The sequence below is a fragment of the Trachypithecus francoisi genome, unplaced genomic scaffold (assembly GCF_009764315.1).
Source record: "Trachypithecus francoisi isolate TF-2019V2 unplaced genomic scaffold, Tfra_2.0 Lachesis_group5, whole genome shotgun sequence".
Taxonomy (NCBI): Eukaryota; Metazoa; Chordata; class Mammalia; order Primates; family Cercopithecidae; genus Trachypithecus; species Trachypithecus francoisi.
Genome location: NW_022681470.1, coordinates 112,676,791 through 112,697,748, shown reverse-complemented (window position 1 = coordinate 112,697,748; position 20,958 = coordinate 112,676,791). Strand labels below are relative to the sequence as shown.

Here is a 20,958-nt window from a genome sequence, read left to right as displayed (position 1 = left end):
TGGTGGTGCACACCTGTAGTCCTAGCTGCCTGGGAGGCTGAGGTGGGAGGATCACTTGAGTCCAGGAGGCAGAGGTTGCAGTAAGCTGAGGTCGTGCCATTGTACTCCAGCCTAGGTGACAGAGTGAGACCCTGTCTCAGCAACAAGAAAGCTTGTGCTTGAATTTATTGCCCCAATGTTTACATTCAAGAGGTCCAAATTTGCCGGGCGCGGTGGCTCACGCCTGTAATCCCAGCATTTTGGGAGGCCGAGGCGGGCGGCTCACAAGGTCAGGAGATCGAGACCATTCTGGCTAACATGGTGAAACCCCGTCTCTACTAAAAAATACAAAAAAACTAGCCGGGCGAGGTGGCAAGCGCCTGTAATCCCAGCTACTCAGGAGCCTGAGGCAGGAGAATGGCGTGAACCCGGGAGGCGGTGCTTGCAGTGAGCTGAGATCTGGCCACTGCACTCCAGCCTGGGGGACAGAGCGAGACTCCGTCTCAAAAAAAAAAAAAAGAGGTCCAAATTTTACCAATCAGAGTTAGACCGATGATCCATGATACCAATATATTAATTTGGGCCAATAATGTTGACTAGTTAGTGCACTGTCTTCCCCCAAAGGAAACCAAATTATAAGAGACTAAATTACTCTCAAGGCTGCCAGAGGAGCGTTGTATCAAAGTAAAAGGGTAACATTAGCCATTTCTAGCATGGAGAGGTAGCAATCATGACTGCACTCTTTCTAGAGTCCTGTGCATAGCACCTAGTTTCCTTAAATGAGTTTTAAGATAATTGGGCAGGTTAGTTACTTGAGTGTTCCAAGTTTTCCAGATGTGTCACTCTATAGTGGTGCCATACATGTTATGATACTTTTTAATTTTAACCTCAGAATGGTCTTTTCCTTGTCACCAAATGCTGGGGACACCATTGTAGTCACCATTGTATGCCAACTACATTTGGGGCTCTAAAGCTCTAAGATTAGGCCGGGCACAGTGGCTCACGCCTGTAATCCCAGCACTTCGGGAGGCTGAGGTCAGGAGTTCGAGACCAGCCTGGCCAGCGTGGTAAAACCCCGTCTCTTCTAAAAACACAAAAATTAGCTGGGCGTGGTGGCGGGCACCTATAATCCCAGCTACTCGGGAGGTTGTGGCAGGAGAATTGCTTGAACTTGGGAGGCGGAAGTTGCAGTGAGCCGAGATTGCACCACTACACTCCAGCTTGGGCAACCAGAGCAAGACGTCGTCTCCAAAAAATAAATAAAGCTCTAAGAGTTTATAACTTCATGAGGCAGATCCTTCAGCTCTGCCAGCATTTAGACCTTAACCTGAGATCAGTACTAAGTCAAGATCAGGAGAAGGGGGTATCTTAATTATGGGCATTTCTTTGGTATATTCTTGGATTCTTTATTCCTAGGTAGATTTCGGGCAGACAACTTGAACAAGCTGAAGAACCTATGCCGCAAGACAATCGGAGAGAAAATGAAGGTAAGAGAACTGAGTAACAAACAGTCGTGAGAGCTTGACCAGAGATATTTGATCTTGCTCTTAGCTAATGTTCACAGAAGTTCTAACTCAGTGTTTAAATCTACAAGATGTTCAGTTTCTTACCAAAGAGGAACATATTATTTTAAAAATATAGGAAGGCAGGGAACTTGGAGGCACTTTCATATACTTTACCACAAGTCCATCTTCTGTGTTCAGGTAAGATTCTTTGTTGTCTAGCCGTTTGTTGTCTATTCTGTTTTTACATTAGAAATACGCATTCCATCAGTCATTTTTTTTTTATGGCAGATTTCAGATTTGTCGTCTCAGTGTAGTTGTGCTCCATAATGAAAACAGTACAGATTCAGAGTTCAAATCTTGCTACGTTGTGTGACTTTTAGGCAAGTTAATGTCTGAGCCTCAGTTTTCTCATCTATAAAATGACAATACTAAAACCTATAGAATGGAAACATTAGAACTTTTTTTTTTAATTTAAATGCCAAGCAATGGTTATGGATAGAACTAAATTTCTTTCAAATGTAGAAAATTTGGCACAGTGTCAAGAACATGTAGTTGTTCAGCAATTGTGAGTTATAATGAATGGCAAGTAATGTTACTGGTCTTCATCCAAAAAAAATCCTTCCTATGCCTGAAAAATATCACGTTTCAGCTCAGCTTTTGCTTTGGTATCCAGAATAGTTCATGTTTTTAACCTTTCTTCAAAAATACCTGTTTAGCCCCTTAATCATATTACATTACATATTATAGCTAGGTACAGTAGCTCACGCCTGTAGTCCCAGCACTTTGGGAGGCCGAGGTGGGCAAATTGCTTGAGCTTAGGAGTTTAAGACCAGTCTGCACAACATGGTGAAACCCCGTCTCTACAAAAATAAAATAAAACAATTAGCCAGGCTTGGTGGCTGGCACCTGTAGTTCCAGCTACTCAGGAGGCTGAGGTGGGAGGATCACTTGAAGCCAAGAGGTAAAAGTTGCAGAGAGCCAAGATTGCGCTACTGAACTCCAGCCTGGGTTTCCAGTGAAACCCTGTCTCCAAAAATAATAATAATAATAATGAATTAATTAAATGCACTTTACAATCTAGATACTTTTTAAGTTGTAAACCTCCAAACTAAACAACAGCAACAAAAAACATTATAGAACTTTGGAACCGCACCAGTAAAGAGCATAAAATGATGACCTTGGGATTCTAGCACCTTACACTTGGCTTCATGACAGTCGGCATCTTTCTCTTTGACAAAATTTTGTTACACTTTCAGCGTGTAACACTTGTAGCTGTGGAAAGTGGTATTGATAATCATCCAGTTTCTTTCTGTGGGACTTAGTCATTTGCATGCTAGAGACCCCACACTTATGTTAATTCCCATGCATACTCCTCCCTGGGTGTTCTTTGGGACCTATGTGCAGTCAGTGCCAGCTGGGTACTTTTTTGTAGCAAGAAGATGGGATTGTGAGTGTTGTCATTTACAATAACATTCCTAGATCTGATTTTGTTGCTAGCCATGCAGGCAGTGTTCACTCCCGCTGCCATTGAAATGGTAATGATAGTGCTTTAATATGTAGAGCACTCGAAAACATTCAGATACTTTCACAGACATCTCCTTTTGGTTTTGATCCTTACTGCAAAGCTGGAGTGCAGAGAGTACATTTGTCAGCCCTATTTAATGGGTAAGGGAATCGGCTTAGGAAATTAAAGAGCTTGCTTAAAATCATACTCTTAACTTAGTTGCAGAGTCAAACCTTGAGCTCTGACCTTGAATTTGCTGCCCTGGGGGACTATCAAATAGCAAGGGAGCCTGGTAACTATCTTGCTAACATATCACCCTGCCTATAAAGCCATTGCAAAAATCTTGAGATTTAGTCCATTTTTTCCCTACCTCTATAGTCTGTTTGTTCTTATCAAAACTCATTCTGATAGTTTCAGATTTTTCCAACTTTTTTTCTTTTTTTTGAGACAAAGTGTCGTTTTGTTGCCGAGGATGGAGTGCAGTGGCACAATCATGGCTCACTGCAGCCTCAACCTCCTGGGCCCAAGCAGTCCTCCTGCCTCAGCCTCCCTAGTAGCATGCCACCACACTCGGCTAATTTTTTTTTTTTTCGTAGAGATGGAGTCTCCCTATGTTGCCACTGCACCTGGCCAGATTTTTCTAGCTTTTTAAGATGATTTTGCTCTGAGTCACTGAAGGGTGTGAGTGGAGTTATGGTTAGCATTTTGATCGTATGAGATTGTGTAATGAACCTAAAGGATTTCTATACTTTACATTTAGGAGATTTAGTCCTTTTGTTCTTTCTTTCTTCTTTTTTTGAGACAGTGTCTTGCTCTGTTGCCCAGGCTAGAGTGCAGTGGCATGATCATAGATCACTGCAACTTCCAACTCCTTGGCTCAAGCAGTCCTCCCACCTCAGCCTCTTAAGTAACTAGGACTATAGACACATGTCACTGTGCCTGGCTAATTTTTTAAAGTCACCCAGGCTGCAGTACAGTGGCACAAGCATAGCTCACCACAGCCTCTAATTCCTGGGCTCATGCAATCCCCCCGCCTCATCCTCCCAAGTAGCTGAGAGTACAGGTGTACTCTACTGTGCCTGGCTAATTTAAAATATATATATTTATATATTTAGATATGGGGTCTCACTCTGCTGCCCAGGCTAGTCTTGAACTCTTGGGCTAAAGTGATCCTCCCACCTGAGCCTACCATGTAGCTGGGATTACAGTTGCAAGCCATTGTACCTGGCTATACTTTGTTTTATTTATACTTACAAAGCAGATGCTAAATATTCTTATGCAAGTTTTGTTAAAGTCTCATATATATTATAATGGCCTTGACTAACTTTCTTTTTTTTGAGACAGAGTCTTGCTCTGTCACCCAGGCTGGAGTGCAGTGGCGGGATCTCAGCTCACTGCAAGCTCTGCCTCCCGGGTTCACGCCATTCTCCTGCCTCAGCCTCCCTAGTAGCTGGGACTACAGGCGCCCGCCGCCTCGCCCGGTTAGTTTTTTGTATTTTTTTTAGTAGAGACGTGGTTTCACCGTGTTAGCCAGGATGGTCTCGATCTCCTGACCTCTTGATCCGCCCGTCTCGGCCTCCCAAAGTGCTGGGATTACAGGCTTGAGCCACCGCGCCCGGCGACTGTCTTTAAGTCTTTTTTTTTTTTTTGAAACGGAGTCTCAATCTGTTGCCCAGGCTGGAGTGCAGTGGTGTGATCTCGACTCACTGCAACCTCCGCCTCCCGGGTTCACTCCATTTTCCTGCTGGGTAGCTGGGACTACAGGCGCCTGCCACAACGCCCGGCTAATTTTTGTGTGCGTGTTTTTGGTAGAGACGGGATTTCACTATGTTAGCCAGGATGGTCTTGATCTCCTGACCTCGTGATCCACCCACCTTGGCCTTCCAAAGTGCTGGGATTACAGGCATGAGCCACTGTGCCCGGCCAACTCTTTTTTTTTTTTTTTTTTTTGAGACGGAGTCTCACTCTGTCACCCAGGCTGGAGTGCAGTGGTGTGATCTTGGCTCACAGCAACCTCCGCCCCCCGATTTCAAGCAGTTCTTCTGCCTCAGCCTCACGAGTAGTTGGGATTACAGGCGTCTGCTACCACGCCTGCCTAATTTTGTATTTTTAGTAGAGACGGGGTTTCACCATCTTGGCCAGGCAGGTGCTGAACTCCTGACCTCATGATCCACCCGCCTCATCCTCCCAAAGTGCTGGGATTACAGGCATGAGCCACAGTGCCCTGCCAACTCTTTTTAATTTAAGAAGAATTTAACTCTTTAAGTGATCTTCTTAAATTCACCTGGTTTTGTGCAAGGATTACAAGTGATGATTTAGCAGAATTATCATATAGAAAGAGAAACTAGAGAGAACGAAATCCAGCCCTGGTTACACCCCTGCCATTGTGTCAAATTGCATTGATTGTTCTAAACTTAGTTCCAGATCCTGTGACTTTTTGTTTGTTTGTTTTCCTTGGCTGTCTGATATGTCATCGCTCCATCCATCTTTCCCCCTTAGCCTCAATGCTGGGATTGTTGTTAGCAGGTGGATAAGAATCTACACTTGGGGTGGGTGCAGTGGCTCATGCCTGTAATCCTAGTACTTTGGGAGGTCAAAGTGGGAGATCACTTGAGACCAGGAGTTCGAGATCACCCTGTCCAACATAATGAAACCCCGTCTCTATTAAAAATACAAAAAAAAAAAACAACAACAACAAAATTAGCCAGATGTGGTGGCGCACTACTGTAATCCCAGCTACTTGGGAGGCTGAGGCAGGAGAATCACTTGAAACCAGGAGGTGGAGGTTGCAGTGAGCCGAGAGCACGCAAACTGCACTCCAGCCTGGGCGACAGAGTGAGACACCGTCAAAAAAAACAAAAAAAAGGAATCCACACGCAGGTGTGTCTGCCCCAGGGCTTGCTCCTGAGCACTGCGCTGCCTCTCCCGCGCTTGTAGCTCATGAGCATTTCAAATCAATTCTCTTCTGATTCCTATGAGGACCTACGCACAGGGAGTGACATTCTTCTCGTATTCCTCAGGATGTTAATTCTCTGACCCAGACAGATTAATTGATTTTAGGATCAGAAAGCTATTAAGTGGCAGCATAGGGGCTTGACACTTTGACTTCTGGCTTCCAGTGTCCTAATTTTTTTCCTACATGTTGTATCTTTTAGAAAAATTTATGTAGGAAGTTCTGTGATTCGTTTATATAATACGTTAATTTGGTGTTTACTTTATAAAACAATGCCAGAGATTTTCTTTTATTGATTTGTGTTGGGTTTTTTCCTTCCTGCAGAAAAAAGAGCCAGTGGAAGATGATGAGTCTGTCCCAGAGAATGTGTTGAATTTCGATGACCTTACTGCAGACGCTTTAGCTGTAAGTTAGAGTCCTTTTCTAAGTTAGGATCTCTGCTGTTTTGTCTTTTTTTTTTTTTTTTTTGAGACGGAGTCTCGCTCTGTCACCCAGGCTGGAGTGCAGTGGCCGGATCTCAGCTCACTACAAGCTCCGCCTCCCGGGTTTATGCCATTCTCCTGCCTCAGGCTCCCGAGTAGCTGGGACTACAGGCGCCCGCCACCTCGCCCAGCTAGTTTTTTTGTATTTTTTAGTAGAGATGGGGTTTCACCGCTTTAGCCAGGATGGTCTCGATCTCCTGACCTCGTGATCTGCCCGTCTCGGCCTCCCAAAGTGCTAGGATTACAGGCTTGAGCCACCGCGCCTGGCCTGTTTTGTCTTAATTTTATTCCTAGACAGCAAGTGTTCACACTCTGCTGCACACAGCATTGTGACATCCTTTCATTTCTGCTGCTGGGAAATGTCCCCACCCATTCTTGTTATATCCTATATTTGAGTATTTATTAGACAGCAGAGATGGAGACAGATGGAGTGGGAGAGTCAAGGGTAGGAAGAATAGAAAAAGGAAAGGAACTGTGTTTGGTTTATATAGCTCCATTTTCTACCTTTTGGTACACAAAGGCAAGAAACTTCAACTTACTGTAATACAGTAAATATTTAGTGCACTGGGCAACAGGAGTAATTTTTGAGTTTTTGAGTCACTGAACCCTTTCTCGAAACCCTTAACATATAGCAAGAACATAAACCAGCAAAGTTGCTGTGCTTGAAGGGCTCGGATTGGGGGCCTGAGCCTGCCTGGCCCTACTGCTAAAGCACTCGCCTCAAAGAAGTAAGACCACAGTTTGAAACACCTGCAATACAGAATACAAAAATATGCTTCAGACAAATCTCTTACTCCTAATAAATTTATAATCTTCCTAGAGAACAGTTAAATGCAGCACATCAATAGAGTGCTAAATTGGTTCAATCAAGAAAATCAGAAACTGCAGATTAAAGGAAAGTTCTCATAAGAGAGTGGCAGTACTAACGTTTCTGCGATGTATGGGAACAATAGGAGTGGCCAGAACTATTCTCAAGCACCACCAAGGAAAAATGCCGATGGATTTGTAGAGCAAGACTGTATATATCTGTGTGTGAAATAAATCTCAGTTCTTGCCGGGCGCGGTGGCTCAAGCCTGTAATCCCAGCACTTTGGGAGGCCGACACAGGCGGATCACGAGGTTAGGAGATCGAGATCATCCTGGCTAACATGGTGAAACTCCATGTCTACTAAAAAATACAAAAAACTAGCCAGGCGAGGTGGCAGGTGCCTGTCGTCCCAGCTATTCGGGAAGCTGAGGCAGGAGAATGGCGTAAACCCGGGAGGGGGAGCTTGCAGTGAGCTGAGATCCGGCCACTGCACTCCAGCCTGGGCGACAGAGCGAGACTCCGTCTCAAAAATAAATAAATAAACAAATCTCAGTTCTTAAAAGTCTTTGTTTCCAGTTTTTAAAATGCTACCGCAGGGCTCTCTTTAGAGCACAACAGGGTTAGGGCAACCAAATCTTATTTCTGTGCTGTCCTTGCCTCACTGTCCTGCTTATGGGCCTGGCCTGTTTATCTACAGAACCTGAAAGTCTCATAAATCAAAAAAGTCCGACTCCTCATTGACAAAGCCATCTTGAAGTGTGACGCGGAGCGGATAAAGCTGGAAGCAGAGCAATTTGAGAACCTCCGAGAGATTGGGAACCTTCTGCACCCTTCTGTGCCCATCAGTAACAATGAGGTAGGTGGCTGTGCCGCAGCGGGAGGCGGCCTTAGGTGGCTGCTGTCTCTGCAGGGGCGGGGACGGGAGGAGACCTGTGTAACACTGGCACTCTCTGTCAGAAGCAGGTTCTTTGTATATTCCCTCTCTCCACCAATTGAGAACTGCAGGAGTCAGATCCTTGTCTGACTGGGAAGTAGCAGAGACAGCAGGTAGGAGGAGACTCCTGGCACAGAAATCTCTTCTAAATAGGGCTTCTGTCCTCCACTGCATGTTGCCCATGGTAGCAGGCGTCTGGTAGGAGGGATCTGCTAAATCAACCTAACCCCCTCACCCACACCCCGCTGAGAAGCTGCTGGTGGAAGGGAAATCTGCATGATAAAAGTTTCCTGCTGAGCAGGAGCTTCCCCTGCACAAAGCTGCTCGGAGCCCAGCCTTTGTTCCCTGACACCCCAGCCAGAGCAGGGCCCATCTGTGCCTCTTTCATTCATTCCCTTGTAAACATTAAACTCACTGCAGGCTGGGGTGTGCAGGAGGCTGCAGAGCACAGACCATGAGCAGACTCAGGAGGTCAGGGCCCCGAGTCCGCCCTCATGTTGCCCTGGGACCAATGAGAGCCTGGAAAAAAAAAAAAATCTACATTCTCCTCTGTATCCCAGGCAATGTCGATTATCTGGGAAGAGTTGTCCTTGTGCAGGATTTAAGAGGTCATTTAAAAGGGTTAAAAACAAAACAAAAACAAAAACCGAGAGAATACTATATAGATCTCTTGGAAAATCATCCTTCCCAGTTTCATGGCTAGAATTACTTCTCAAACTTTGTAAGTTATTCTCCATTGAGTAGCAAGTTGCCTTCTCTAGTTATCAGACACAGTAGTATTTAAGTTAAGCGATGACGTCACAAAGCTAAATTGTTCGTAGAATAAAGTTTGGAAAGACAGAGGTTGTAGAATTAAGAAATCATATATCAAGCTTGGCACGGTGGCTCACGTCTGTAATCCCAGCACTTTGGGAGGCCTAGGCAGGGGGATCACTTGAGCCCAGGAGTTCGAGACCAGCCTGGGCAACATGACACAACCCAGTCTCTACAAAAAATACAAAAATTGGCTGAGCATAGTGTCGCGCACCTGTCTATAGTCCCAGCTAAGGCTGAGGTGGGAGGATCACTGGAGCCTGGAAGGTTGAGGTTGCAGTGAGCCAACATTGTGCCACTGCACTCCAGCCTGGATGACAGAGTAGTAAGACCCTGTCTCAAAAACAAATAATAATAATAATTTAATTTAAAAATAAAAAAATAAAATCGCATGTCATGTATCTTTCTTTCTTGCTCTGTTTCCTTAGGATGCGGACAACAAAGTAGAGAGGATTTGGGGGGATTGCATGGTCAGGAAGAAGTACTCTCATGTGGACCTGGTGGTGATGGTAGATGGCTTTGAAGGCGAAAAGGGGGCCGTGGTGGCTGGGAGTCGAGGGTACTTCTTTTTTTTTTTTTTTTTTTTTTTTTTTGAGGCGGAGTCTCGCTCTGTCGCCCAGGCTGGAGTGCAGTGGCCGGATCTCAGCTCACTGCAAGCTCGGTCTCCCGGGTTTACACCATTCTCCTGCCTTAGCCTCCGGAGTAGCTGGGACTACAGGCGCCCGCCACCTAGCCCGGCTAGTTTTTTGTATTTTTTAGTAGAGATGGGGTTTCACCGTGTTCGCCAGGATGGTCTCGATCTCCTGACCTCGTGATCCGCCCGTCTCGGCCTCCCAAAGTGCTGGGATTACAGGCTTGAGCCACCGCGCCCGGCCGAGGGTACTTCTTGAAGGTAAGAGCTGGGAGCCAGTGAGGATAGGATTATAAAGAAGAAACAAATTTTTTTTTGCGGAGAGACATAACCTACTTAAAGAGGCCCCCAAATCTACCAGTTGTACTCGCCTTTCTGCAAATGTATTGGCAGTTAGATGCAATTCTCTTTCTAAAGCAAGAGAGGGCTTATCAGGATTCCATAGAACAAAAGCCACTAAGTGGTCCTCCATAATGAATGTATGTTTTGCTGACTGAATCAGAACAGTCTCTGCCTTTAAGTAGCTCAGTATAATTGGATAGTCAGACAAGTAACAAAGAATCAAAATCCACTGTTAGAAGCACTGTGGTTTGTGTAGGCCCAAAGTGCTTTGAGAACATCAAGAGAATTCTCTTAACTGTGTGCCTGAAGAATTCGCTGGGCTTCAGTGTTCAGAATGAATCTCAAGGTTTAGAATGTCAGTTGCTGTGATCTGTGGTCTTTTTTTTGGCCTCCTGTGTGCCCCTGGGTAGTCCTGTTCTGTCGGCCCAGGTGCCTTTGGGTGTCAGTGCTAGCTGAACAGTGACAAAACACAGTCACACAGTTCTGTGTCTCTGCTCCTCTAGGGAGTCCTGGTGTTCCTGGAACAGGCTCTCATCCAGTATGCCCTTCGCACCTTGGGAAGTCGGGGCTACACTCCCATTTATACCCCCTTTTTCATGAGGAAGGAGGTCATGCAGGAGGTGGCACAGCTCAGCCAGTTTGATGAAGAACTTTATAAGGTGAGTAGCCTGGGGCAGGTGGCAGAATGACTTAAGTTATGTAGCTTAACTTCAGTGATACAAAGTGGTGCTGTCCAATAGGACCTTCTGCGATGATGGAAACGTTCTGTATCTGTGACTCTTGAGCACTTAAAATGTGGGTGGTACAACGGAGGAAGCACATTTTTTATTTCAATTAATTTTAACTTAAACATGTAGCTAATGACTACCATATTAGACAGTGCAGCTGCAGAGCCTCTTTTACCTTTCCCTGGGTAATCTGTATGATGAATCTAAATCAAGTATACTTCAACACCATGAGCTTAGAAAAGAAGCCCATTCCTTGGGTGCTTGGACAAAAGGAAATTCCAGTAGTGGCACTGATCTCCTAGCCCGCTTCCCGTGTCCTCCCACTCCTAACCCTAGACTGGAAGCTTCCACAGGGTGAGACATACTTGCCTTGGGATGGAGGTGGCTTCCAGTTTGTGGCTCCTTCTCAACCATGGACCATGTCAGGGAAAGCCAGACAATTCAAGTCAAGGTTCAGAAGGTGATTCTGATCAACTGGCTCTAACACCAATAACAGCACCCCACTCTGTGTTTGGCACTCAAGATTTCTAGAGCGTCTCTGCTAACAGCTGTCCAATGCAGCAGTGTCTACTATTCTTTTGCCCCGCCCTTTCAACTCTTCTGTCAGAAATAGAGACTTAAGTTCCTACTGGCTTATTTCCTCTGCAGACAGTGGAGGTAGAGTTAGACAACTGCTGTTGGACTCATCTAATTTATATAGGGAGATAGTTCAGTAATTAGAAGAATCTTTCCATTGTTTCTGTTGATGAGGTAAAGTTCAGTTTTCATTCAAGACGCACTGGGAAACAAAATGTCCTCCCTAAACCCTGAGCATTAGTATAACCTTGACCACCTCCCTCTCTGCTTTTTTTTTGAGACGGAGTCTCGCTCTGTCGCCCAGGCTGGAGTGCAGTGGCCGGATCTCAGCTCACTGCAAGCTCCGCCTCCCGGGTTCACGCCATTCTCCTGCCTGAAGCCTCCCGAGTAGCTGGGACTACAGGTGCCCGCCACCTCGCCCGGCTAGTTTTTTGTATTTTTTAGTAGAGACGGGGTTTCACTGTGTTAGCCAGGATGGTCTCGATCTCCTGACCTCGTGATCTGCCCGTCTTGGCCTCCCAAAGTGCTGGGATTACAGGCTTGAGCCACCGCGCCCGGCCTCTGCTTTCTTTTAATGAAGGGAGGAATGTGTTCCTTTACTGGCTAAAACCTGTTTTACCTTTTCTTTCTTTTTCTAATTTCAACCCGTAAGATTAGGTAATCATTAAAGAACATTAGAAATATCCACTGCAGGTAACACTAGGGAGAAACCTATGTGGAGTATTATGGAAATTATTAGGTAGCCGGTGCTCCCTGAGTCCTGCATTCTCCATCTCTCATCCAGACACTTCTTGGACCCACAGGCAGGAAGAATCACAGGTTTCAATAGTGAAGAATTTTGGCTGGTACTTCTTGTCTGATAAAAACCTCAGTTCTGTGAGAATGAATATAGCGCTGCCCAATAGAACTCTCTGCACTGATGGAAATGTTCTGAGTCTGCATGATCCAGCATGGCAGCCATGAGCCACGTGTGACTTGAGCACTGAAAATGTGGGTGATGCAACCGAGGAACTAAATTTTAATTTAATGTAATTTGTTTTTATTTTTTATATTTTAATTAATTTCCTATATAGAGACAGGGTCTCACTATGTTGCCCAAACTGATTTCAAACTCCTGGGCTCAAGCAATCCACCCGCCTCAGCCTTCCAAAGTGTTGGGATTATAGGTGTGAGCCACGACGCCCAGCCCAATTTAATTTGAATAGTCATATGTGGCTGGCTATACCATATTAGGCTGCACAGCCCTTGAGCTTTCCTGTGTTGTATGTGAATGGCCCCACAGTGGCTACATTCCTACTGCCAGGTAGCAAGGTAGTTTTCCAGGCTCTGAACCCTGACCCAGAGGAACCTTTCTTCCTTTTTTTTTTTTTTTTTAATTAAAATATTGCTACATAACAGAAAATTTAGAAATCGCAGAGGGAATTACCTGCTTTCCCATTGACCTAATATAACGATTGTGATCTTAAAATATTCACTTTGGGATGTTTTTCATATATATGTTGTTTTCACATACTTACAATTGCCATGTACATAAATTGCCTTTTTACTTAGCATTATTTTTTATTTTTATTTTTATTTATGTATTTATTTTTTGAGACAGAGTCTCACTCTGTTGCCCAGGCTGGAGTGCAGTGGCACGATCTTGGCTCACTGCAACCTCTGCCTCCTGGGTTCAAGTGATTCTTGTGCCTCAGCCTCCCAAGTAGCTGGGATTACAGGCGTCGCCACCATATCTGGCTGATTTTTGTTTGTTTGTTTTTGAGACGGTGTCTCACTCTTTCACCCAGGTTAGAGTGAAGTGGCGTAATCTCAGCTCACTGCAGCCTCCACCCACCAAGTTCAAGCGATTATCCTGCCTCACCCTCCTAAGTAGCTGGGACTACAGGCATCCACCACCATGCCCGGCAAATTTTTTTTTTTTTTTTGTATTTTTAGTAGAAACGGTGTTTTGCCATGTTGGCCAGGTTGGTCTCGACTTCCTGACCTCAGGTAAACCACCTGCCTCGGCCTCCAAAGTGCTGGGATTACAGGCGTGAGCCATCTCACCCGGCCACACCTGGCTAATTTTTGTATTTTTAGTAGAGATGGGGTTTCAGCAAGTTGGCCAGGCTGGTCTTGAACTCCTGACCTCAGGTGATCTGCCTGCCTAGGCCTGCCAAAGTGCTGGGATTACAGACGTGAGTTACCGTGCCCGGCAGCCTTTTTATGTAGCATTATATCAAAAGTGTTTTTCTGTGTTACTGTATGGTCTTTATTTTTATGGTTGTATAATATTACATAAATAATGTTACAGTGAATTTTGTCCTGTCTGAACTTTTTTTTTTTTTTTTTTTTGAGACAGAGTCTAGCTCTATCGCCCAGGCTGGAGTGCAGTGGCCGGATCTCAGCTCACTGCAAGCTCCGCCTCCGGGGTTCATGCCATTCTCCTGCCTCAGCCTCCCAGGTAGCTGGGACTACAGGCGCCGCCACCTCGCCCGGCTAGTTTTTTGTAGTTTTTAGTAGAGACGGGGTTTCACCGTGTTAGCCAGGATGGTCTCGATCTCCTGACCTCGTGATCCACCCGTCTCGGCCTCCTAAAGTGTAGGATTACAGGCTTGAGCCACCGTGCCCGGCCTGAACTTTTTTTTTTTTGCATTATTTTCTTTAGCTGAACAGCAAAGTATACTCTTTAAGGATCATAACCACTAACCTATAAGCACCAAGAAAGCAGAGACTAGTGTCCTTTTTTGCTCCACATTGGTGTTTAGTAAACACCTCGCAAGGATTAATTTATGTGGCTACCAGCACAGGTATATTGCATACCTGCCAGCATTGACCATTATTCATCATAGATGAGTTTTCTTTATTAGATAAGTGGAAAATAGCTGGGCAAAGTGGCTTATGCCTGTAATCCCAGCACTTTGGGAGGCTGAGGCAGGTGGATCACCTGAGGTCAGGAGTTCCAGATCAGCTTGGCCAACATGGTGAAACCTTGTGTCTACTAACAATATAAAAATTAGTGTCTACTAACAATACGAAAAAAAAAGCATGGTGGCACGTGCCTGTAATCCCAGCTACTCAGGAGGCTGAGGTGGGAGAATCACTTGAACCTGGGAGGTGGAGGTTGCAGTGAGCCGAGATTGTGCCACTGCACTCCAGTCTGGGCAACAGAGTGAGACTGTCTCAAAAGAAAAAAAAAAGATAAGTGGAAAATATTCTTTCCTCTTAATTTACATTTCTTTGATCTCTGTCCGGGACCCCAGTGTGGACTGACCCTTTCCTTTATCTTTTTAGTATTCTCTCCCCACTCCCAGGCAGGGATTAAAGGAAATTTTTCCTGCACTATCACTGATATCTTTCTTGTGTTTTCTTATTCTAGCCAAGGTCCTCCCCTCTTCCTCTTAACTGATATAGCTCCTTCCTTCCACAGGTGATTGGCAAAGGCAGTGAAAAGTCTGATGACAACTCCTATGATGAGAAGTACCTGATTGCCACCTCAGAGCAGCCCATCGCTGCCCTGCACCGGGATGAGTGGCTCCGGCCGGAGGACCTGCCCATCAAGTATGCTGGCCTGTCTACCTGCTTCCGTCAGGAGGTGGGCTCCCATGGCCGTGACACCCGTGGCATCTTCCGAGTCCATCAGTTTGAGAAGGTGAGTAGATGAGTCAGGGTAAGGAGTGGACCTTTCTCTCTCTCCAGAAGGGTTAGACGAGAGATGGGATCTGTGTTGCTGAGGCCCATCCTGGCTCCAGCTTTTCCTCTCATTGCTTACCTCTGTGTTTCTGGGGAAGTGCGTGGTAGAGTGGCATGGAGTATGGACCCTGAAACCAGGCTGCGGCTTTGCCACTCACCAGCTGTGTAACATTGGGCAAAATACATAAGCCCCCAGTGCTCCACTTCTGCGTTTGTACGAAGAGGATAACAGTAACGGTGCCTGCCTCACCAGGCCTATTGTGGCCTATTGTGAGGATTATCCCCATCAATATATATAAAGCACTCAGAACAGGGCTGGCATGCATATGGGAAGCTTGCGCCATAAGCATTTGCTCTTGTGGTCCGGTCCCAGTTGCTGGGGGCCCAGCCTTGTCTGCCTCCCAGTGGTGTGGAAACAGGTCTTCATGGCAAGGATGTCTTCCGCTGCAGTCCTTTATTCACCCTGTACTGCTGTCACCATCTCTTTGGGTCCCTCTCTGCAGATTGAACAGTTTGTGTACTCGTCACCGCATGACAACAAGTCGTGGGAGATGTTTGAAGAGATGATTACTACCACAGAGGAGTTCTACCAGTCCCTGGGCATTCCTTACCACATCGTGAATATTGTCTCAGGTATGGGACCCAGCCTCTTCCCAGCCTCCCTTTCCTGCATCCCACAGACGCCACCCTCACCAGCTGAGCTGCCACACAGAGAAACAGATCACAAGTCGACTCATTGCCCACATTAATTAAAATATTACCCTCTTCTCACTGGGGAGTATTTGGTGTTAAGAATATCTGGATGTGATTTCACCTCTGGAGACAGGACATGAATTACAGAATTCTCCAGGCTTGCTAAAGGTTAGCCTTCTGAAATACCATCCCTCCTTCATGAGTTCTAGGGGTTTTTCCTTACAGGTTCTTTGAATCATGCTGCCAGTAAGAAGCTTGACCTGGAGGCCTGGTTTCCGGGCTCAGGAGCCTTCCGTGAGTTGGTCTCCTGTTCTAATTGCACGGATTACCAGGCTCGCCGGCTTCGAATCCGATATGGGCAAACCAAGAAGATGATGGACAAGGTAGATGGCCCCCAGGGAGGTGGGAAGCAGAGCCTTCAGTACACGGCCCGTCCGTCTTATTTCTCAGCCTCTGGGGTGCACTCGTCCCCAGCATCATGGGAAAATCTGAGCTTCTCAATCCAGACCAAAAAGGGAATCTGAAAATGCCTTCTACTGAGTCAGGACTGAGTTCTTTTAGCTAGAAACCTGAATCTAGCTCTCTTCTGTAAGGTAATTCTAGCTTTTCTCTTTCTGGCTTTGTTTTTCTTAACTCCAGAGAAAGAATAATCTCCATTTATCTACACAGAACAAGTTGGAGGCTTCCCTCTTCTCACCCAAGAAGGTCTGGGTTGTAAGCTGTTCTCTTCAAACCCAATTTTCAGGCCCTACTCTTTTCCAAGTCAGGGGCTTGAAAGGGGTGAAAAGGAAAGGCCACAATAGTAGTTTCTTCCTTCCCTCAAAGGGCCCAACTCCTCAAACTACCAGAAGCTACCACTTGTCACTCATGGAGACATGAGGGATCTTTCTGCAGTTATCTAACAGGCAATAAATATCAAATAATTCAAATTCAGAAAAAAGTTGCTAAGGGGTCGAACCCATCATTTTGATTTGGACAGTTGTGGTTGGGGAAGTCTGGTTGAATGGATGGTTCCTGGCCGTCCGTAAGAACAGCTGAGAGTTGAGCCCGACTTCCCCTCTGGGACCCTGTCTTCCCAGGTGGAATTTGTCCATATGCTCAATGCTACCATGTGCGCCACTACCCGTACCATCTGCGCCATCCTGGAGAACTACCAGACAGAGAAGGGCATCACTGTGCCTGAGAAATTGAAGGAGTTCATGCCGCCAGGTAAAACTCCCAGCTCATCTCATCACCCTCCTCTTTTCTGTCTTCACACTCTTCAAAAGAGCAGGCCCCTTTCAGGTATAGCAGGTTTTTTTGTTCGGACACAGCCCCTGAAACTCTTGTCTGCCGTCTCGGGCTGGGCAGGGCAGGGGGCCTGGTTGAGAAAGTAGCCAGTGCAGGTATGATACGGAAAGGCTGCTAAGATTCAGACTAGGGAAGAAAAGAATAAAGGAAACGGGTGCCTATCAAAGGGACCCCTCTGTTCAAAGGGATCATTGTCTTGTTGAATTCTCCCCAGAGGTCTTAGGGCTTTGACTGGCTGAGAAGCAATAGGTCATGTGGTTGACTCTTCCCCCCCAGGACTGCAAGAACGGATCCCCTTTGTGAAGCCTGCACCCATTGACCAGGAGCCATCCAAGAAGCAGAAGAAGCAACGTGAGGGCAGCCAAAAGCAAGCGGCAGCGAGAGGCGCCACCCTAGAAAGCAGGCTGCAGAGCATGGAGGTCACCGACGCCTGAACAGTCCTGCGTCCCTGTTTGCTTTCATTTCTGTCTGCTGAGATCTCAGAGCCTGCCCAACAGCAGGGAAGCCAAGCACCCATTCATCGCCCTGCCCCCATCTGACTGTGTAGCTGAGAGGGGAGCAGTGCCGTGTACCACACAGATGTTCCTGTCTCCTTGCATGGGCATAGGAACCCCTCACTGATGACTGATGAAACCATGCAATAAAGCATCTCTGGGGAGGGCTTAGGACTCTTCCTCAGTCTTCTTCCTGGGGCTTGAACCCCGCCTCTGACGGTTCTCCCTGATACACACTTCTGCTTTTCCTTCCAAATTAGGCTGCTCCCTCCAGTTAGCAAGTTACAGAGCCTTTGAACAGGTAGGTGAAGGGAGGGGTACACTTAGAAAAGGCTCAAGAGGCAGGTGGAAAATGGAGTCTGAATCACACAAGCTTGCATGGCAAGGGCCAGGATCCTCCTTTACAAATATGTTCCTGCTTGAAATCATTAAGGTAGGACTGGCTTAGAGCCAGAACTGTTTTAAAAGCCTCTTAGCACTTCTGATCCCTACAAACGACTCTGTGGAAAGGGAGAGGCTGTATTGAATCCAGAAGAGCCCCTAGCTTCTATCCCTAGCACAGGTTGGGGACTTATTAACAGCAGTTTCTCTCGTTACAGCCACCCCTACATGGGGAGACCAACTGCATACCATCTTGCTGCTGCACCTCCAAAGGACTGAGATAGCCAGCAGGGCAGACGAGAGGAGAAAAATGTTGTAGTCCCTTTGTGGAGCTCCCACTGTTGCCCTAATAGCCAGTTCCTTTCGCAGGGGAGGCTGATGTTCAGGCTGTTTATTTACCTGCTGCCTTTCATCTGCAATCTACAAACCCTAAACTTTAATAACAGCTTCTGTTAGTTTAATGCCTCTTTCCTAGGAGGTTAAAATACTCCCTATAGGTGATCTCTTTTATCTTTGTGATGGTCCCAGAAGGTAGGGTGGGGGACATGATTATATGATTATGCCTGTTCCATCCTTTGGAAGACAGAAATACAAGGATGGTAAGGGAGATGAGACAATGTGGCCTGGTGGAGGTCGGAAGTCCTGACTCCTCGGCAGTGCTTTATGTTTCCTTGGGAGGTTGAGAGCTGGAATGTGAACTGGGCTGTCACTTAGGAGCCTTTATCTCACCTCAGCTTCCTTAGTCCCTGAGCAGCGACTTCCCTGGGCCTGCTGGAGCATGGTACCAAGGCAAAAGGGGCCATGTGCTCTGTTTTCCACTGAGGGCTTGGGATTGATCCTATTAATCTTGCTACTGGAAACCCTGTCAAAAGTGAGGTAGGTGTGTGAAAGGGTGACAGTGGCTCTCTTGTCTTACCTGGCCATGCCAGCTGGGAGCCCACAGGCAGACCCAAGCAGCCCGCCTGGGCTATATATAGCCCATTGCCCCAGCTCTGGGATAACAAAGCCAGAAGGGGACAAAGCAAGCTGCTCCCATTTGTAATTCAGAAGGACCAGAAACTCACATTCCTGTGGCCTCAACTCTTTGGTTTGAAGAAAGGCAGCTTATACAGGGAGCAGGAGGCTAGTTTTGCCCCACCCCCATACCATTCCAGAAGCCCACTGGGAACTCTCACAGGGCCCTGAATGCCCCTGCTCTGCCTTAGAAGTCCCTACAGCTGCCTGCTCCACTCCCCACGCCTACCTGCTTTGGCTCCTGGTGCCTGTGACCTTCCTACCAGTAGGAGGCTCTGCTTTCTGCCATGGCCCCGAGAGCTCTGTGGGAGGGCAGAAGCTGGGGCTCTGAGTCCCTGGGGACCCAGCTGACTTAACCTGCTGGAGCTGGCTGCCTGGACTCCCAGCTGCTTTGTGCAGAGAGACCCTCCTGTCCCGGGCAGCCCAGCTTCCCCTGCCAGCCTTCCTCCTGCCCATGTGGGGACTGGTGTAGGAAACTGGCTAGGAAGCCAGCTGTATGTACGAACTGGCCTGGTAGAGAGTAACTGTAAGGGACCCCGTGCTCCCAGAGGCCAGAGGAGAAGAAGTCAATGGTAATGAAGGCAAGGCTGGCTGTGGCTGAGGTCCCTCCCCACAGGTCATGCCCAAGAGCACAACAGCAGGAGGGCACACATGGCCACCGAGTGCTTATCCTGGGCCAGGCACCATTAGGAGCAGGGTTTACAGAAGAAAGAATGTAACACAGTTCTTGCTCTCCAATAACTGTTGGGAAAGGTGTGGTTTGCCTTCCTTCAGAGAGGGAAAACCAGACACTCTCCCTCCCTGAGGCAGTGGGATGGGGCTGATGCAAGCTTCACTTAGGAGGGGCCAACCCACCTGGAAGCCGAGCATTTGGGAACAGGCCCAGTAGCCTTGACTCCACCCTGCCAGTTGCCTCCCCATCCCACGCCTGATGCCCTCATCCCTGGCACCTTGACCTGCCCCATCTCCAACCTTAGCTACCCAGGTTACCTCAGTTAGCAAACACCCTGCGGAGGCCTAGTGGAGTGAGTCAGAGCCCTGGGTCCCTCACCAGCCGTGGGTTCCCACACCCAGGTGTTCAGGGCCCAAGATGCAGGTCTGGGTGCTTTAGGCAGGGAGTGAGAGAAAACACTGGGACCAACAGTCTGGCCTCTCCACCAAGAGAGACAACCATGAACCAGACCTCCAGAAATTCTAAAGAGTCTGGTAACTGGGGACCCAATGTAAGACCCAGGGACCTGCCTGCGCTCATAGTCCAGGGTGGGCAGGGCAGCTCCTTAGCCAAACACTGAAACCTCACTCCTGGGAACCAACATTCTCCTAGCCGTCTGTCCTGCTTTTCCTCCCCTGAAGCTTTTCCAGTTTACCCCAGGTCCTGAGAGTGCCTCCTCTCCCCAAGTCGGCATCCTTCCCGGGGGTACGCGGCAGGGCTGGCCCTGGCTGCACTCCCAGGGTGAGTCTGACAGAGCTGGGATGGGCCCCAGACAAATGTGCTGTGTGTCCAAGCCTGTGCCAGGATGAGGGGCCTGGGCCGCTCCCCCAGTTACCTCGCAACATGGGGCTCCCCAGCAGCTCTTCCCAGGTACAAAAGGAGAGGCATCCTTGCAGCCTGGACTTGGCCAGGTCCTGGAGGGGCTGATTCCTCAGCCTCTGACATTGCCCTTTTAGGAGCCCTCCTAAAAGCCAACCTGTAATCCCAGCACTTTGGGACGGCTAGGTGGGCAGGTTACCTGAAGTCAGGAGTTCAAGACCAGCCTGGCCAACATGGTGAAACCCCATCTCTACTAGAAATACAAAAAATTAGCCGAGTGCAGTGGTGCGTGCCTGTAATCCCAGCTACTCGGGAGGCTGAGACAGGAGAATCACTTGCACCTGGGAGGCGGAGATGCCATTGCACTCCAGCTCAGGCAACAAGAGCGAAATTCTGTCTCAAAAAAAAAAAAAAAAAAAATGCCTTCCCCATGGGGGCGGGGTGAGGGTGCTGCAGGCAGGTTCATGTTGCAGAAACCCAGCAATGTGCAGCTCCCCATCCACCTGCCGGGAAAGAAGCCCTGAACTCCAGGTCTCTACCTCTCTGGGACCTTCAGGCAGAGGTAGGGTGTCCCAGCCACCTCCAAGAGAACCTCTTGTTATGGAGGGGCAGGTCCTCTTCTGCTGTT

General features: G+C 47.5%; 1 protein-coding gene across 1 annotated transcript in view; it reads left to right on the top strand.

Annotated features, from left to right (window-relative positions):
- SARS1 (seryl-tRNA synthetase 1) overlaps window positions 1-20,958 on the top strand; it is a 33,767-nt gene that overhangs the window by 9,927 nt on the left and 2,882 nt on the right. Inside the window, 7 exon segments of the mRNA XM_033198039.1 lie at window positions 1,396-1,466; window positions 6,266-6,346; window positions 7,929-8,087; window positions 9,407-9,537; window positions 9,858-9,870; window positions 10,455-10,610; window positions 14,665-14,886. Of these exon segments, the coding sequence (XP_033053930.1) occupies window positions 1,396-1,466; window positions 6,266-6,346; window positions 7,929-8,087; window positions 9,407-9,537; window positions 9,858-9,870; window positions 10,455-10,610; window positions 14,665-14,886 (833 nt within the window).